At 39.3% G+C, this 18,803-nt stretch overlaps 1 protein-coding gene and 1 pseudogene across 1 annotated transcript in view; both read left to right on the forward strand.

The window, feature by feature from the left end:
- Positions 1–16,252, forward strand: part of SVEP1 (sushi, von Willebrand factor type A, EGF and pentraxin domain containing 1) — a 185,492-nt gene extending 169,240 nt beyond the window's left edge. Inside the window, exons 44-48 of the mRNA XM_060154645.1 lie at positions 779–949; positions 4,304–4,399; positions 6,190–6,285; positions 10,563–10,656; positions 15,747–16,252. Of these exons, the coding sequence (XP_060010628.1) occupies positions 779–949; positions 4,304–4,399; positions 6,190–6,285; positions 10,563–10,656; positions 15,747–15,768 (479 nt within the window). The 3' untranslated portion in view covers positions 15,769–16,252. The remainder of the gene's footprint in view (positions 1–778; positions 950–4,303; positions 4,400–6,189; positions 6,286–10,562; positions 10,657–15,746) is intronic.
- Positions 10,883–10,982, forward strand: LOC132523994 (U6 spliceosomal RNA; annotated as a pseudogene).
- Positions 16,253–18,803: the final 2,551 nt, after the last annotated feature.

Here is an 18,803-nt window from a genome sequence, read left to right on the forward strand (position 1 = left end):
GAGTCCTGACTCCAATCGAGTCCTTGTCTTGTGAGACACCACAGAAAAACTCTAGTTATCTAGTTTATTCTCTTGTAAAGTTCTCAGAGCAAAATTAGTTATAAACATTTTTATTTAAATATTCAGTACATGCGCTTTTAAAAGAGAGGATTCTCCTTCAATCTTACACTTTCCAAAAGAAGAGAGTCACTGCTTTACCGTCTTGGAAAGAGGGAAACTGATGTGAAACCTTGAATTTCATAAACCTCATCAAGCTGTGTAAATGGAGTATCTTTGGGCTAGAGACAGTATTCATTCATTTACTCATTTTTCAAACATGTATCGAGAGACCATTGTACGCCAGGCACTGTTCTAGGCACTAATAAAACAGCCATGATGGAATCTGCAGTACTACAATTCATGATCTTTACTCTAAAGTGATAGACTATAAATAATCCCCATGCTTCTTCTCTTCTTATTTGACAAGCATGCTGCATTGAAGTTCTTATACCTCTTTGGCGAGGTATAAGAAGGCAAGACTTACTGCCTTGAGTATAAAATAGCTCAGCTTCAACATATGAATCAGAAGACAAAACCTTTGATTGTACATCTAATTTTTCTAGAGAGCAGCAGGTGATGCTTTTAGTTTCTGGTGTCTTTTAGATATTATGTAAGTGAAAAGGTTACCTTTGTGTATTTTGTCTTTCCTCTTTAAGTCTTAGAGGTGAAACTGTGTCCTCTCCCAACCACTGGCTGGGTTAGTAGCACAAGCTTAATTATATTTTTGGTTTTCCTATAGAAATCTCATGTGGTCCACCAACTCACGTAGAAAATGCAATTGCCCGAGGTGTACATTATCAGTATGGGGACATGATCACCTACTCGTGTTACAGTGGATACGTGTTGGAGGGTTCTCTGAGGAGTGTTTGCCTAGAGAATGGAACCTGGACATCACCTCCTGTCTGCAGAGGTAAGGAAATATTTGAATGGTTAGTTCTTACTGAAGCTGTAGGAAAATGTATATGGCAGTCTGATATGGCCAACAACTAGTATGCGTGCTATTTTATCTTTCCTTGGCTTTCAGTCTTCTTTTAACATGTGTGTCATTTTCCTTAACTTTATGAGTTTGATTTTTGAAGGCTTGCACACAGACCTCTGGCCCAGCACATGGCCCCTTTCTGAGTCAATCATGGCTCCTTACGCAAGTCTTCTCTCCAAATCTTGGAAGTGTTCTCCAGCTACTAAGGGGAGCTGTGTCATGTCTGGGCAATGAGGGCACCTCCTGGACACTCAGGTCTTTCAACACAGATTCCAGTTCTACTCGTCCATCCTGAGCAGACCCCTGAGCCCCATAAGGGATGAGGCAGCCCACCCAGAGGGCAGAGTATGAGACAAGAGGTACTGGGTGGCCCCAAGGAAGCAGAGCCCACCACTTGGTCTCCGTGGACATGCTGGGGGCTGGTGGCGAGCATTCCATGTTTACACGAGCTGTCTACTTGCTGGATTGAATTTGCAAACCTAAGGATGAATTTTGTGAGTGCATTCAATAATATCTTCTCGGGGACTTCCCTGGTGGTGCCGTGGTTAAGAATCTGCCTGCCGATGCAGGGGACACGGGTTCAAGCCCTGGTCCAGGAAGATCCCACATGCCGTGGAGCAACTAAGCCCATGAGCCACAACTACTGAGCCCACAAGCCACAACTACTGAGGCTGCACACGCCTAGAGCCCAGGCCCCACAACAAGAGAAGCCACTGCAATGAGAAGCCCGCACACCGCAACGAAGAGTAGCCCCCGCTCGCCGCAACTAGAGAAAGCCTGTGTGCAGCAATGAAAACCCAACGCAGCCAAAACTAAATAAATAAATAAAACTAAAAAAAAATAATAATAATAATATCTTCTCGGTGGGGGGAGGTTTCTATGTTGAAAATTCTGCAAAATGGAATGAGATAGATAATGAGACATCCTAGTATGTCCTTCTAAAACTTATATTTCTCTAATAAGATAGGCTGCTTTTTTTTACAAATCATAATAATTATTCCATTCATTCTTCAAATACTAAACGTGAGGAATTCTGCTACTGAACAAGACAGACATTACCAAGGAACTAAAAGAATAATCAGGTTGTTAGATGGGTTGTCCACATGGCCATGAGGACAGTGGTCAGATTTGGATTTGGGGTGAAAAAAGGCCAAAGTCTTTTTTTATTATTTTATTGTTGATTTTTCAATTTTATAGTTGATTTACAATACTGTGTTAGTTTCAGGTGTACAGCAAAGTGATTCGGATATATATTCTTTTCCAGATTCTTTTCCATTATAGGTTATTACAAGGTATTGAGGGAATTCCCTGCCGATCCAGTGGTTAGGACTCTGCACTTTCACTGCCGAGGGCCCGGGTTCAATATCTGGTTGGCAAACTAAGATCCCGCAAGCCCGCATGGTGCGGCCCCCTGCCAAAAAAAAAAAAAAAAAGATATTGAATACAGTTCCCTATGCTATACAATAAATCCTTTTTATTTATTTTATATATAGTATTGTTTATCTGTTAGTCCCATACTCCTCCTCCTTTCCCCTTTAGTAACCATAATTTTGTTTTCTTTATCTGTGAGTCTTTTTCTGTTTTGTAAATAAGTTCATTTGTATTATTTTTTAGTTTCCACATATAAGTGATATCATATAATATTTGTCTTTCTCTGATGTACTTCACCTAGTATGATAATCCCTAGGTCCATCCATGTTGCTGCAAATGGCAATATTTCATTCTTCTTTATGGCTGAGTAATATTCCATTGTGTGTGTGTGCGTGTGTGCATATATATATGGACACTTAGGTTGATGGACACTTAGGTTGCTTCTTGGCTATTGTCTGTTGTCTGCTATTAGCTATTGGCTATTAGCACCTATTGTCTGCTAATAGCTATTGGCCATTGTCTGCTAAGAACACTGGGGTGCGTGTATCTTTTCATATTACAGTTTTTGTCTTTTTTGGATGTATGCCCAGGAGTAGGAATGCTGGATCATACGGTAACTAATATGGTAACTTTTTAAAATTTTTTAAGGGACCTCCATACTCTTCTCCTTAGTGGCTGCACCAATTTACATTCCCACCAACAGTGTAGGAGGGTTTTCTCCACACCCTGTCCAGCGTTTATTATTTGTAGACTTTTTGATGATGGCCATTCTGACCAGTGTGAGGTGATAACTCATTGTAGTTTTGGTTTGCATTTCTCTAATAACTAGTGATGTTGAGCATCTTTTCATGTGCCTATTGGCCATCTGTGTGTCTTCTTTGGAGAAATGTCTATTTAGGTCTTCTGCCCATTTGTAAATTAGGTTGTTGGTTTTTTTGATATTGAATTGTATGGACTGTTTGTATATTTTGGAAATTAAGCCCTTGTCGGTAGCATCATTTGCAAATATTTTCTCCCAGCCCATAGGTTGTCTTTTCATTTTGCTTATGGTTTCCTTTGCTATGCAAAAGCTTATAGGTTTGATTAGGTACCATTTGTTTAGTTTTGCTTTTATTTCTTTTGCCTTGGGAAACTGACCTGAGAAAATAGTGCTACAATTTATGTCAGAGAATGTTTTGCTAATGTTCTCTTCTAGGAGTTTTATGGTGTCATGTCTTAAGTCAAAAATGCCAAAGTCTTCAGTGACTTTGGGGGCAGGGAGAATTGAGGAAATCAGTGAGTGAAAGGCATGAGCCTCAAAAGAGGCAAGGGTTATTGCAAGAGAAAGGAGATTAATTGTCTGGAAGCAGCAGTGAGAAATGAGATCACCAACACATGGGTTGTAAGAGTGTGTGCAAACTCCTCTTCAGAGGGAGACTGAGGAGCTGGTATCCTCAAGGAATAGCCCAGGTGTCACTTAAAGTCAGAAGTCAAATGAAAGTTGTGTGTTTGTTTACTTGTTTGTTTGTTTCTTCACTTGTTTAAGGTAGTGTGGGACAGTGGTATCACCAAAGAGCTACCGGCCATCAAAGGCCTCCTTTGGAAGAGAATTTTCGCATCTTCTAGAAGGGCACTTCCCCTGGTCCAGATCAAAAGAGACTATCTTTTTATATAAACCGCCTTGTTCCCTCCTGCCCTGAATCCTCAAATTATGAAAACGTTGATAGTTACAGTCTCAGAACTACCCAAGCTTGTTTATGCCCCTCCTGAGCCCCTCATGCTCATCCCCAACCGAATCTTGAGATTGGGTTTTGTTTCTCTTCCTTAAAACTCGATTCAAGGAAATACCATGAAATGTAAATAATCAGTGCTATTTTCTGACAACCACCCTTCCATAATTCCCTAGATTTATGACTCATTCTGCTTGTTTTCCAGCTGTATGTCGGTTCCCATGTCAGAATGGAGGTATCTGCCAACGCCCAAATGCTTGTTCCTGTCCAGACGGCTGGATGGGGCGTCTCTGTGAAGAGCGTGAGTCTGCCCTCAGATCTTACTTTGAGTCCCAGTGGTTGGTCTAGAAGTTGCCAACTCAGGGGAGTTACCAGGAGCTGGCTTTACTAGTGGCAGAAATTCACTGGCTTAAATCCCATAGCAGACCAGACAGAGGGCCAAGGGCTGACTTACATATGTCATTTAGTTGCAGAACATCTAGAATATCAGTGATCTTGAAAAATACAGTTATCGAGATCCATCCAAAGCCGTCTTCATCTGCCTCCTGGCACAGATTTCCAAGAATCTTCTTGGGAAGGAGCTTATAATAGAGGGTTCCACAACCTTGGTCTTCCTTTATCTCACTTCTGTTTGTGCTCTGTGCCACTCATTGCTACAGCTGGTATAAATTCATGGCATTGCATAACTTTGTACTTTTCAGGTAAGATTTGGAGCCCACCATTAATTAAGTGTAGCTCTTCCCAATTAAGAAAGTAAGGAAAGTTGGTACTCTCATATCTATGCAGTGCTTGATAAATTAACATAGAATTTCGATCCTCATGGAAATGCATTTAAATTTGAATTTCCAAAAGCATGTAAATGAATAGTTTTAATTTCTTTTAATGTCTAAACTACACTCTGTTTCAATATCTTAAAAAATATATATGTATGGATAAAATGATTTCATGTTTCACTGGGAATGTGTAAATCGCATTGAGTCACTGACATGATGGCCATTGGTCTATATCAGTTCTTTTTAAGGCCAGACATTTTATAAGAGATTCTAAAGTGTAACTATTTCAACTCATCTAGAAAGGAAACTATAGGATGGAAATCAATTTAGGCTGCTAACAGCTCACCAAAGCAAGTGTTCTCACAGTGATTCAGAAAGAAGAGAATTGCATCTTTCCTTCTCCTTCTCTCCAATCCTGCCTTCCCACCTAGGGCTCCCACACATGGCCTGCTATAATGCTAAGGATCCAGAGACTCGGGAAGCATCTACCCTGGGGTAACAACAGGCTGGGCTTAGTTCACTGAGCATGCGCTGGTAATGCCGTAGAGCAGGCCTTCCCAAGCTTTACTGTGCATACAAAACACCTGGGAGAAGTTCAATGCAGATTCTGATTTGGTAGATCTGGGTTGGGACCTGAGATTCTGCATTTCTAGCCAAGTCCTACATAATACCAACGTTTTGGGTTTGAGAACCGTGCTTTGAGTACCAAGCCAGTAGACAGTCTCACTCCTTTGAAACAGACTACACCTCTTTACAGAGCTCAGTAATTTCTAGTAGGAGAAGTGATTGCCGTGGAGGGTGTAGGGGAGGCCTCATTCAGTCACCATCGGGCCTCAGCTCCAAGAAAATAAAGGCTGAGCTGTCCCATCACTACTAATGTGTTGCCAACACCAGCGCACGGAAGAGCTTATCTGACTCCCATTCTCACATTTAATTAAAGGCAAGAAGAGAATCTCGAGGTAGCCAAACCCTCTTAGAGCATTTTATGTAATTTGTAATGGAAATTTGAAACGATAACAAATGGAGAACATTCTGCTTAGTTTGTGAAGAGAAAGCAAAGCACTTAGCAGGCGTCGATTACGGTGTGTCCTCTCGGAAAGAGTGCATTTGGCACTAGAGTCATTACATCAGGTAGAGGGTCCAGACTGACTTTCTGGATTGTGTCTTCCCAGTGATACTGATTAATAAACAGAGCACATACGGAAGATTATCTAGTGGGTCATCCAAGGTTTTACTCCTCCTGGAAAATGTTTTTTGAACACTTGAACATATCTGAGTGTGTGTGTTTTGATCAAATCCTTTTTGATCTCCTTTCTAGCAATCTGCATTCTTCCCTGTCTGAACGGCGGTCGCTGTGTGGCACCTTATCAGTGTGACTGTCCATCTGGCTGGACAGGGTCCCGCTGTCACACAGGTAGGCCTCCTCTCATGGTTTGTTTTCTTGGTGACTTGACTCCGTGAAGCCCTAGAGGACGCTGATGAGTGTGACTTAGATTCAGAGGTGGCAGCGAAACAAAAGGGTATCAGAATTTCTCAAGAATTCCTCAAGGGACTTCCGTGGCGGTCCAGTGGTTAAGATTCCACGCTTCCAATGCAGGGGTCTTGGTTCAATCCCTGGTCGGGGAACTAAGATCCCGCATGCCTCATGGGATCTTGGTTGAAAAGATCCAAAAAAAAAAAAAAAAATATATATATATATATATATATATATATATATATCATTCCTCAAGGTGGTCCCTTGAATGGCGGTCTCAATGCTGAACCTATGGCTGCCTCAGAGACACCTCTCGGGGTCGTGTGACAAAAAAGAGCATCTGAGTCGACTCAGTTGTCGGCCTTCTCCATGTCATTTGCTCTATTTTGCAGAACGTAGAGGAAACATAATGCGGAAGTTTGGAAGAATATTTATTTTAATCTCTATGAAGCTAAATCACTAAATTCGCAGTACTATCTAGAAAGAACAAGGCTCTAAATAAATACAATTTAAGTTAAAGTGAAAAAACTCAACAAGAGATGGTTCCTTATCATGGAAGACAGTAACAAACTGTTGTTGATTTGTTGGTGACAAACATGTCCCCTTAGTAACCCTTGTCTATCTCAAATACGGGCATTTATCCCACTGTACTTTGACATCTGTTTAATTGCTCGGTTATTGATCTTTCCCTGCCCTCACTAGATTATATGCCACCTGAGGGCAGGGATATTCCTTTGTGATCTTTATATCTTCAGTACCTAGCATAGTGCCTGCATATGATAGGATCTTCAGTAATTGTCTAATAAATCAATCAGTTTAAAATGATAGATTTTTTTACCTTTTTAATGTCCTAATTTTCAGGCAACTATTAAAAGCAAAGAACTTGCTATATTTATTTAACACTCCACTATTCCTCCTGTAAATAATATGTATACCACCTCCTAGTGAGGATAATTGAAAAGTAGAACAGGCTAGCTGACACCAGAGCTTGTCATGAGCTCTGAGGCTGGGGTGACCATATAATTTAGCCTCCAGACTGGGACGTTTTTGAGAATGAAAGGGGCACTATTAATAAGTAAGCCAGGGAAATGGTAGTGAAAGGCAAAATCAGATGTGCGTCCACCCCACATAAAGCCAAAAGTGAGGCATCCATGAGTGTAGAAAAGGAAAAATGTGATACCGGAGGCTAAATTTGAAGCTTTTATTTGAAACTCTTACAGCAATCTATTTGGTATTTCTTTATTACAAATCAACCTTGGTATTTATCTCTATTTCTCATGCATACAAAATTGAACCTACCTGCAAACCAGCCTTGCCCTTTCCCAGGCATCTTCTCTCTGCAGGTGGTGGCGTCATGCTTCCAGATGGAGACATCCTCCACTCTCCCTCCCCTTCATCTGAGATTACCAGTGTCAGCACTCCTTCTGTTCCTTCCTGCACAGTATCTCTTGCATCTTACTCTATCCCCACTATCACCAGCTAGTAAAAGACCTCTTCTTTGGATCACCGCCAGAGTCTGCTACTTGACCTTCCCATCTCCTTTTCCAAAACAACACCATTACACACGACCTTGGGCATGAATTGCCCTTTTTAAGAACCTAAAATGGTTGCCTGTTGTCTTCACATCCAGCCCAAATTCTTCTGACTCTCAGACTGGCGTCAGCACACCTGATACACCTTACTTCCCATCCTGCCAGTCACATCCTGTCCCCTGCAGGTGTGGCTTCCTCTACCTATTGGAACTTGACCCAACCTCCAAAGCCCTGCCTAAGTTTCCTCTTGTCCCTAAACTTGCTCTCTACCACGATAATCTATCTTCTAACATCCCATGTCTATAGATATTACACAATTAGCTAGAACCATGCCATTTAAAGCTCAGTTGATCTGATTTATTTGTATTTCTTTTAGCTCCTTAGCTCCCTAACTGACATTAAGCACCTTAATGACATGAGCTGTATAGTCTTTTTTTTCAATCTTGCTGCAGCTACCTCAGCCCATATCCCACTTATACCCACTAAGTATTGATATTAAATATACAAAAGTATATAAAACAGGAGCTCCTGCCCTCCAGAATCCAATGTAGAAAATAAGAAGGGATACAGAGTGGCCTATAAGTAGGTGACTAGAGGACAACAGTGAAGATGGGTAAACTACCCAAGTGCAGACATTCAGAAAAGGCTTTTCAAGCACAGAATCAAAGGAAGAGGAGTCACCAGGAGGAGCTCGTTCTAGCCAAAGGCGTAGAAGTGCAGCACAAATGTGATCAGCGAAATAGAGCTGAAGCCACCGAGGCAGTGGAGGGGTGTGGCTGGAAATGAAGCTGTAAAGATGGGCAGAGCCAGACTAGGAAGCGCGTCGCATGCCAAGTTCAAGATGCTGGATTATGTCTTCTGAGCCACTAAAGGGTCTTAAGCAGGAAAATCATGTGATCAGATTTTCTTTTTGAAAAATGATTTTGGCATCAGTATGGAGAAGGGCAGAAAGCAAGATTTAAATTAGGGAGACTTGTTAGGGAGTTATCAAAGCAGAATTGGCAAGAGGTTATGAAGTCTAGAGAAATGAGGACGACCAAAAAGGATGGATTGGAGAGAAGTTAGGGAGATGAGTCAACACTACTTGTATTATTATAGATGTATTGTAGGAGGAAAGGTCTGAAGGGAGTCAAGACTGATATTTCCAGTTTGGGCCCCTGAGTGGAAGGCGGTGCCACTTCTACCCTTGAGATAGAGAACCCAAGAGGAACAGGTTTGAAGGTACAGAAAAGGAGTTAAGTAAGTAAGGACATGCTGAGTTTGAGAGGCCAGTGGAACATAAAAGGGAGAGGTCTGACAGGCAATTAGATGATGGTTTAGGGTCCCAGAAGACTCATCTACATTGAAGATAGAAATATGTCAGTCATCATTGGAAAACATTTATGGGGGAGAAAAAATAAGTCTTTGCAGAAGACACGTAGTGTGAGAAGGTGGCCCAGAATAGAACGTTGGGGGCACCCATGTTATAGGGAAGGAGGAAAGTGTTAGGCTTTTAGACAGAGAAGTGAAAATAATAAAAAAAAAATTGTTAGTACAGTCAGGTACCACTAAATCATCATGCTCTTGAAAAAGAGTAATTTTTTTATATACATTAGCAAGCAGTTATGGAGAATTAGTTGTGGATGATTGGGTTTTATTTTTGCTATTTTTAATCCTGCTTTATTTCATAATTTCCTTTTTGTTATATTGCAAATACGCTCATTCTGTTCGCTTGCTCGTCAAGAAAGCTAAGGGCAAAGATTGGTGTTTTCCCTCTTGTCCTCTCTCTGTGCTTATCCAGTGCCTGGATTGCTGACGTTTTCCCCATATTTTATGAATGAGTGATTAGAGAAGTGACATTTCTTTATCTCTCACCGAAGATGAGTTTTTCCTCTGGGGAAACCTGCCCTTTCCAAGCTATAATGAGGCTGAAATCATGAGACTTAAATGTGTCTCGTTTCCAGCTTCCTCCCAACAGACATTTTATTTTCTCTTTGATAAGTTAAACTGACTGGTCTTCATCAGTTTTTAGTGTCCTTAGGTTTTTTAACAGATAGATTCATGTAGATGAAGTGTTTGACTCTGAGACTAAGGACTTGTGAGAAAGTTGTCTATGTAGTAAATCTCTGGGTGTTCACTCAGGGTTTCACCTGTGGCTAATTTTTAACTCTACCCCAGGTTCTGTAATTCCAATGGTAAAAGCCATGAAATACGTTTCCTAGCAAACACAAAGGGCTTTTGAATCATCTGTCATGTTAGACAATCTGCGTGCCTGATCTGTTGTCGTAAGAGTTGATGTCTGATGTAATGACTTCATCGGTCATAGAGTTCAGTGCTGGCTCCCTCCAGAGACTTACAGTCTCATCGAGTATTTGAATAATTTACAGTTCAAAACAGAATGTGTCAAATTGGTTGAACAAATAAAAAGATTAAAGAGAAAAATCAGTCGACTGAGTTATCAGCAAAGGTTTCAGTATGTAGGTAGAACTTAACCTGGGGCTTAAATATGAAAATGGACTCGGTTGGAAGGAAAAAGGGAGGTGGTACCACTTAATGACATGAGGTTGAGCAAAGTAGCAGGATGCAGTCCATGAGGAATGGTGGCGGCTGGAGCAAAAAGAGTCAAATCTTATTCTGCCTGCCTTCATGGGCATCTTCAGAATTGCTCAGTATTCATTAAATAAATACATGAATTTCTCATCCCAGCTGTTTGCCAGTCTCCCTGCTTAAATGGTGGAAAATGCGTAAGACCAAACCGGTGCCATTGTCTCTCGGCTTGGACAGGACATGACTGTTCCAGGTAAGACAACCAAAAACTACTATTTATCTGTAACTTAATTAAGGAGACTGAAATTCAAGTTAGTTAAGTTGTCTCGAGAGCCAGAAGGTACCTCTAGTTTGAATGTAAGCATTTTGTATCCAAAACTATCCATTTTGAGATATTCCCTAAATTTGAACTAAAACCAAACGAAGAAGTATTAGTTAAGGATTGACAAATAAAACAATGATTTCTCAAAGACACATATGTGTTACAGCACATATACTAAAATTGGAACAACACAGAGAAGATTAGCATAGCCCCTGCATAAGGAGGACTTGCAAATTTGTGAAGTGTTCCATATTTCCCCCCCCAAAAAAGGAAAAAGCGTTAATTAAACAAATAAATTAACTGCCTTCTTGAACAGAAGATTTCACCCTTCATATGCAAGGATGCAAATAAATAACAAACTCAATATGTTTTATTGATGTTCATTTCTATTCCTGTTTATAATAAAAAATAGAATTAAAATTGATGATAAGGAATGTTTATTTTTAAAGTCAAAATTTTTGTTTCATATTTTTTATGGTATATATAGTCAGTATTTAATGGATTACAAGAAAATTTATGTAAAAATATGTTCTAGCAATTGGTTTCTCATTTCTAACCAGATAAATATAGTTGAGAAAAGATTATCACAAAAATAAATCAAAGGAGAAATAGTTTGAAATAATTTTTAAAAAATAATAATTTAAACTTTTGTATTGAGGTGTAATGGACATACAACATTATATTAGTTTAGTATATTAGTACAACATAGTGATTCAATATTTGTATGTATATATTGCACAGTGATCACTGCAATAAGTCTAGTTAACTATGTAAGTCCATGTACATAGTTATAAAATTTTTTTCTTGTGATGAGAACCTTTAAGATCTACTGTCTTAGCAACATCAAATGTGCTATACAGCATTATTAATTATAATTGCCATGTTATACATTACATCCCCATGACATTTATTTTATAACTGGAAGTTTGTACCTTTTGACTCCTTTCACCCATTTTGCTCACCCGCTACCCCCACCGCTACCTCTGGCGACCACCCACCTGTTCTGTGTATCTGTAAGTTTGGTTTGGGTTTTGGTTTTAAATTCTACATACAAGCGAGATCATACGGTATTTGTCTTTCTTTGACTCATTTCACTTAGTATAATGCCCTCGAGGTCCATCCATGTTGTCAGAGTTGGCAAGATTTCATTCTTTTTATGGCTTAATAATATTCCATTGTGGTGTGTAGGTGTGTGTGTGTGTACACACACACATATTTTCTTTATCCATTTATCCATTGATGGACACTTAGGTTGTTTCCATGTCTGGACTATTGTAAATAATGCTGAAATGAACACGGGGGTGCAGATATCTTTTAGAGTTAGTGTTTTTGTTTTCTTCAGTTAAATACCCAGAAGTGGAATTGCAGGATCATGTGGTAGTTTTATTTTAAATTTTTTGAGGAACCTCCATACTGTTTTCTACAGTGGCTGTACCAATTTACATTCCCACCAGTAGTGCACAAGGGTTTCCTTTTCTCTACATCCTCAACAATGCTTGTTATTTCTTGTCTTTTTGATAATAGCCATTCTAATAGGCGTGAGATGATGTCTAATTGTAGTTTTAATTTGTGTTTCCCGATGATTGGGGATGTTGAGTGTCTTTTCATGTACCTACCTGTTGGCCTTCTGTGTGTCTTCTATGGAAAAATGTCTGTTTGGGTCCTCTGCCCATTCTTTAATCAGATGGAGATTTTTTTGCTCTTGAGTTGTATGACTTCTTTATATTTTTTGGATGTTAACCCCTTACAAGACATATGGTTGGCAAATATTTTCTCCCGTTCAGTAGAGTGACTTTTCATTTTGCTGATGCTTTTCTGTGCTGTGCAAAATCTTTTTAGTTGGATGTAGTCCCACTTGTTTATTTTTGCTTCTGTTGCCTTTGTTTTTGGTGTCAAATCCAAAAAAAATCATGCCAAGGCTGACCTCAAGGAGCCTACCACCTATGTTCTCTTCTAGGAGTTTTAAGGTTTCAAGTCTTACACTCAAATCTTTAATTCATTTTGAGTTGACTTTTGTGTATGGTGTAAGATAATGGTCTACTTTCATCCTTTTGCACGTGGCTGTCCAGTTTTCTCAGTACCATTTATCGAAGAGACTGTCCTTTCCCCGTTGTATATTCTTGGCTCTTTTGTTGTAAGTTAACTGACCATATACGTGTGGATTTATTTCTGGGTTCTCTATTCTGTTTCATTGATCTATGCATCTGTTTTTATGCCAGTAACATACCATTCTGATTACATATTGCATCATACCATTGACAAAATATTTTCAATATTAAAACATTGTCCTCACAAATATTGCAATGTTGGAACATCACCAGCTCTATTTTAAAACTTTTAATATACATCATTGTATTACATCACTTAGATTTGTATTTTGTATATTTACTTCCATCTTATAGGAATCATTAAAAACAAATGGATATTTCCATATTGATTTTTAAAAGTTAACTGAAAAGAGCTTTTATTTTTCCATGTCCTTTTATTTCATTTCGATTGGAATATCAAAGTCAACTTGCAAAGACAAAAATCTATCTAAATACAAACTTAATTAACGAAAAAATCTGTCTCATGCCCATGAATTTCTTCATATCACCTCAAACATATGCCATCTCTGCAGAGAAAAAAAAAACTGAACCCAAAAGGACAAATTTGGATTGTACAAGTATATTTAGAAGTTTCCAAGATAAAGATGATCATTTTACCTGAGAGCAGAGTCGAAAGAGCTTGAAGTCAAACTGGAGAGAATTGCTGGGAAAAAAGAGAGCAAAGAATAGAAGAGAGAGAGAGAGAGAAAATAAAAGGAGTAAGAATGACAGTGACTCAAGAAGGAACAGGAAGTATTTGTAACATTCTTATAATTTTAGACTTTATGTTTCAACTACTTCATTTTACAGATACGAAAAGGAAACTCAGAGTTTGCGTGATTCCCTAATATCAAAATACAGTTGACCCTTGAACAACATGGATTTGTTTACCTGAATGCAGACTTTTTGCAGTAAATCCACAGTACAGTGCACACGATCTGGTTGGCTCTGTGGATACAGAGCCACAACAGCAGAGGACTGACCAAATGTAAAGTTGTACACCAATTTTTTTTTTTTTTTGGTACACCAATTTTTGACTGCTGAGAGGGTCAGCGCCCCTAACCCCGACATTGTTCAAGGGTCAAAGAAGCTTTTTCTTGACCAGGGGAAGGGTAGTTATCAGCTTATGTTAAAATACTGTCTATTAATAAAGATAACACAATCTTCTAGATTTTTTTACGCAAAAGGTTGATAAAGGAATCCAAAAAAATGATGGCAAATTCACCTCAGAGGCATTTCCCACATTCAAGGAAAGGTCAACCCAGAGGCCTCAGTAGCCCCCCTGCCCCTCCTTATGCTGTGATGGGTTTTTCTAGGAGACCTGAATTAGCTAGGACTCTCTTACTGCAACTCTAACTGGCTTAAACAAAGAAAGGAATCTGTTATCACAATAATGGGATCGTGTATGGAACCCAAAGACGTGGGTTGGCTCAGCATCAGGACGACCAGACTGAGTTCTTGAAAGCCATCTGAAGTCTCTCACCTCCCGTCTCACCTCCTCTCTCCAGCATCTTCTCCATGACTCTCTTGCTGCAGAGTGCTTTCCTCTGCTGTTCAGTTCGCATGGAAGGACAGAACTGCTTATAGAGCCCACATTTTACCTGTCACACTCCAGCATCTATAGTAATAGTGTGCTGACCCAGTTTAAAAATCCAGGAGAAGAACTCATGAGTCCAGATTGATTCAAGGGCCCACCATAGATCGATCAGTCAATGGTGATCCTAGGTTAGGTCATGTTACACTAACGTGAAAAGTCATTTTGCTAAAACTTTTACCATACCTTTGGGTAAAGGGCAGAAGAGACTGGCAATTCACTGAAGAAAGAAAAGTGGAGTATAATTCCCTGAAATGGGATGGGGAGAAAGCTTTTCTGAGAAATCAAAATAATAAATGTTTACAAATAATATTTATTTCCTTCTCTCCCACGAGATTGAGTGCCTTAAAGATTGTCTCCCTCATACTTAGTATAGGAACAAAAATTGATGCTCAATCAGTGCTGGTTGACAGAGCAGTTTCTGGGCATCTGTGACAGCTGGTGGAGAAACACCCTGTGGCATTCATTAAATCCCTCAACCTGCATCCTTCTCTGATGATGAATAAGACTGACCCAGTATTCTTCCTAGATAGCTCAATCCTTAAGGAAGAGACTGTTTCCTCTGATCTCTGTATGCAGAAAATGAATCCTAAACAGATGCCATAAATAAAAAACATAGACGGGGGCTTCCCTGGTCGCGCAGTGGTTAAGAATCCACCTGCCAATTCAGGGGACACGGGTTCGAGCCCTGGTCCGGGATGATCCCACATGCCGCGGAGCAACTAAGCCCGTGCGCCGCAACTACTGAGCCTGCGCTCTAGAGCCCACGAGCCACAACTACTGAGCCCGCGTGCCACAACTACTGAAGCCCGCACACCACAACAACTGAAGCCCGCGCACCTAGAGCCCATGTTCTGCAACAAGAGAAGCCACCACAATGAGAAGCCCGCGCACCACAACAAAGAGTAGACCCCGCTCGCCACAACTAGAGAAAGCCCACACACAGCAATGAAGACCCAACGCAACCAAAAATAAATTTAAAATTTTATAAAAAAAAAATAATAATAACACCCACAGACGGTTCACGCTGTAAGAGACCTTCAGATTCACCAAGTCCAAACCCCTCATTGTACAGATGAGCAGATTATCGAACAGGAAACTAGTGACAGAGCCAGGACTAAAACTCCAGTGTGCTGATTCTCACATCTTTTCATATGTTAGCGCTTTTCCTCCGTGTCCCTTTGTTTTCTCAAGGAATGGCCCCCATCCATCCAAACAACATCACAGATGATGCCCAGGTATCTGAGACTTTCATTTGCGTTTTAATCAGCCCCCAAATAGCTGTTCCCCCTTCAATTCAGTCTTTTCTGTTGAATCTCTTTTTTTTGTTGTTGTTCCAGGAAGAGGAGGACTGGCTTTTAACCACTGCACAACCAACCAGCTCTCCTAAAATGCAGGATCATCTCTTCCTGGCAGTCCTGGACATCCCAGAACTTACACAAAGACATTCCAACACGGTGCTGGGTCTTGTCTTGTTTTAATCAACTTGTTACTTTTGGTTTACCTTTTAATTTTGTGTTATATTTTGTTATTTCTTGTGACATACTTTCTTTTTTTAAATATGCCTGTATTTTCTATATAAAAATATATTAAATAGATGCTGCTCCACTCTCACAAAATGTACATATTCTCCTGTCTATGGGGAAAGTTCCTGATACACATTTTTATTCAGTTACTTAAAATGATTTTTCAATTAAAATATATTTTGCTACTAAATAATGTTTTGCTGGATAGTGCCATTTTGTGAGGTGGCCTGGGAATAATAAAGAGGATTCATGATCTATTCCACTAGCATATTATGGTATTCCACGCAGTGTACTGAGAAATTACAATAAAGGAGACCCCTTCGTGCTATTTCCATCTTCTCTACCATATGTGTAACAGTAAAGGTTTCCTTTTATTTAATCGGAAAGTAACTATTGGACCTACTACCCTCCACACAAAACGCTGTCCTGGTGCTGAGGGCAGCCTGGCTAATTCCTTCACCAACATTTGGAAAGCTATAGGCATCAACTTAGTGGATGGGGGAAAAAAGCATAATAACCATGGTTCACAAGATAAAGTGCTCCCCTTCCTTCTCACAGCTGGAATAAGAACTGCAAGTACTGGAAGATCACTGCTTTGGGAGAAAGGAGATTGGAATAAAAGAACAGGGAAAGGGAAGGAAAAAGGCAAATGAGGAAAATTCCCAGACCTATGCTCCTGGCTCCACCTGCAAAGAAAGAATTGAGTTTGCCCAAGGCAGAGCTGAGCTGCTTCTCAGACTCCGCTGCTTCCCCTAACTCCATCACTGTCCTTCTACCAGGATAAAGACCTCCTCAGGCTTCTGGGGGGGAAAAAAGCCAGAATACTAGATTTTGTTTCAAGTAGGAAAATCCCAATCAACTCACCTCCATCCTCTGGGAGAACTGCTTCCACATAGGGCACGGGGGCACACTGTAGCACTCTGAAGAAACACAGGAACAATGAAAAAGATCTTGATTGTCCGAATGGTTCTCTTCACCGCCTTCACTTCCCTCAGCCATTGAGTCCGCTTCCTTCTTTCTTCTGGCATTCACTCTTTTGACCAATCTTCCATGCTTATGAGTATTCCTTTTATTTAATTTATACCCCATCAACTTCCAAATTATATTGATTTTTGTCATTTATAATCATAAAACTATAAAATAAAGCTCAAAATCTAAATAATAAAAAGAAAGATGGTACCAGAAATTTTTAGCTAGGAAAAGCTACTGCAGTTGAAAACAAAACACAGTTCTGAAAGTGTACCTACTACGTAGAATTTGTATTGGGTTACTCTGAATAGATTAAAAGATCTATACTGCACAGTAAGTCAAATTAGTTGCATTATGCAGACAGAATAAGGAAGTAAAGCACCATACGAGTTAGGTTTGCAAATGATATGAGGTTCTACATATCTAGAAATGTGATTCACAGGGAAATAATACTAAAAGTAGTTGAAGAATTTTTTTTAATTTTATTGAAGTATAGTTGATTTACAATCTTGTGCAAATTTCTGCTGCACAGCAAAGTGATTCAGTTTTATATATATATACATATATATGTATATATTCTTTTTCATATTCTTTTCCATTATGGGTTATTACAGGATATTGAATATAGTTCCCTGTGCTATACAGTAGGACCTTGTCGTTTATCCATTCTATATATAATAGTTTGCATCTGTTACCCCAAACTCCCAATCCATCCCTCCCCCACACCCCCTCCCCTTCGGCAACCACGAGTCTGTTCGCTATGTCAGTGAGTCTGTTTCTGTTCATTTGTGTCATATTTTAGATTTTGCATATAAGTGATATGTGATATTTGTCTTTCTTTGTCTGACTTCAATTAGTATGATAAGTACGATAATCTCTAGGTTCATCCATGTTGCTGCAAGGGCATTATTTCATTTTTATGGCTGAGTAGTATTCCATTGTACATATACCACATCTTCTTTATCCACTCATCTGTCGATGGACACTTAGGTTGTTCCCAGGTCTTGGCTATTGTAAATAGGCTGCTATGAGCATAGGGGTGCATGTATCTTTTCGAATTGTAGTTTTTTCCAGATATATGCCCAGGAATGGGATTGCTGGATCAGACGGCAACTCTGTTTTTAGTTTTTTGAGGAACCTCCGTACTGTTTTCCATAGTGGCTGTACTAATTTACAGAAGAATATTATTTTTTAAATCTCCAGTACTAAATATATTCATAGTGAATTCTTAAATTTCTTAAAGAAGAAATAAGGGTGTTTGTCCAGCATTACTTAAAGCATATCTGTTTCAAACCAACTATAACCAGTTCTGTAGTGAACCATTAAATGCTTCCCTTTAAACCAGAAACAAAGCAGAAAGGCTATCCCCACTGATCTTGAACATTATTCTGTGAGTTCTAGCCAAAGTAATAATACATAAATTTATAAATAAAGGGTATAAAATGAGAAAATTAAGAGTCACAATTTTCGTTTTGGCAGAAAACACGAAGATATACCTTCTAAGATAAAAACCAAAGGCATGAAAATCTATTAGAAACACTCAGTCCCGTAAACTGGATGGTTACAAGATAGAAAAATAGTTTTCCTGCTTGTCATTTATAAATAGAAAGTACAGTGAGAAAGATCCTATTCACAATATATATACATATATAAGTAAGAAATCTATGTGACCTCAAGGAAGAATATTATAAAATTGTATCTATAAACATTTATAAATACTAAAATAATGAGAAGCATGCCATCTCCTGGATGAGAGAACAACATGTCTTAAAGATGTTGATTTTTCCCAAATAAAATTATAGTCGTAATGTAATTCCAATCACGCTTAATATATTGGATTTGGAGGGGGGAACATGACCAAATTATTTACTCTAATGTTCATTAAGAAGAAAAAAAATGGAA

The sequence above is a fragment of the Lagenorhynchus albirostris genome, chromosome 7 (genome assembly GCF_949774975.1).
Source record: "Lagenorhynchus albirostris chromosome 7, mLagAlb1.1, whole genome shotgun sequence".
NCBI lineage: Eukaryota > Metazoa > Chordata > Mammalia > Artiodactyla > Delphinidae > Lagenorhynchus > Lagenorhynchus albirostris.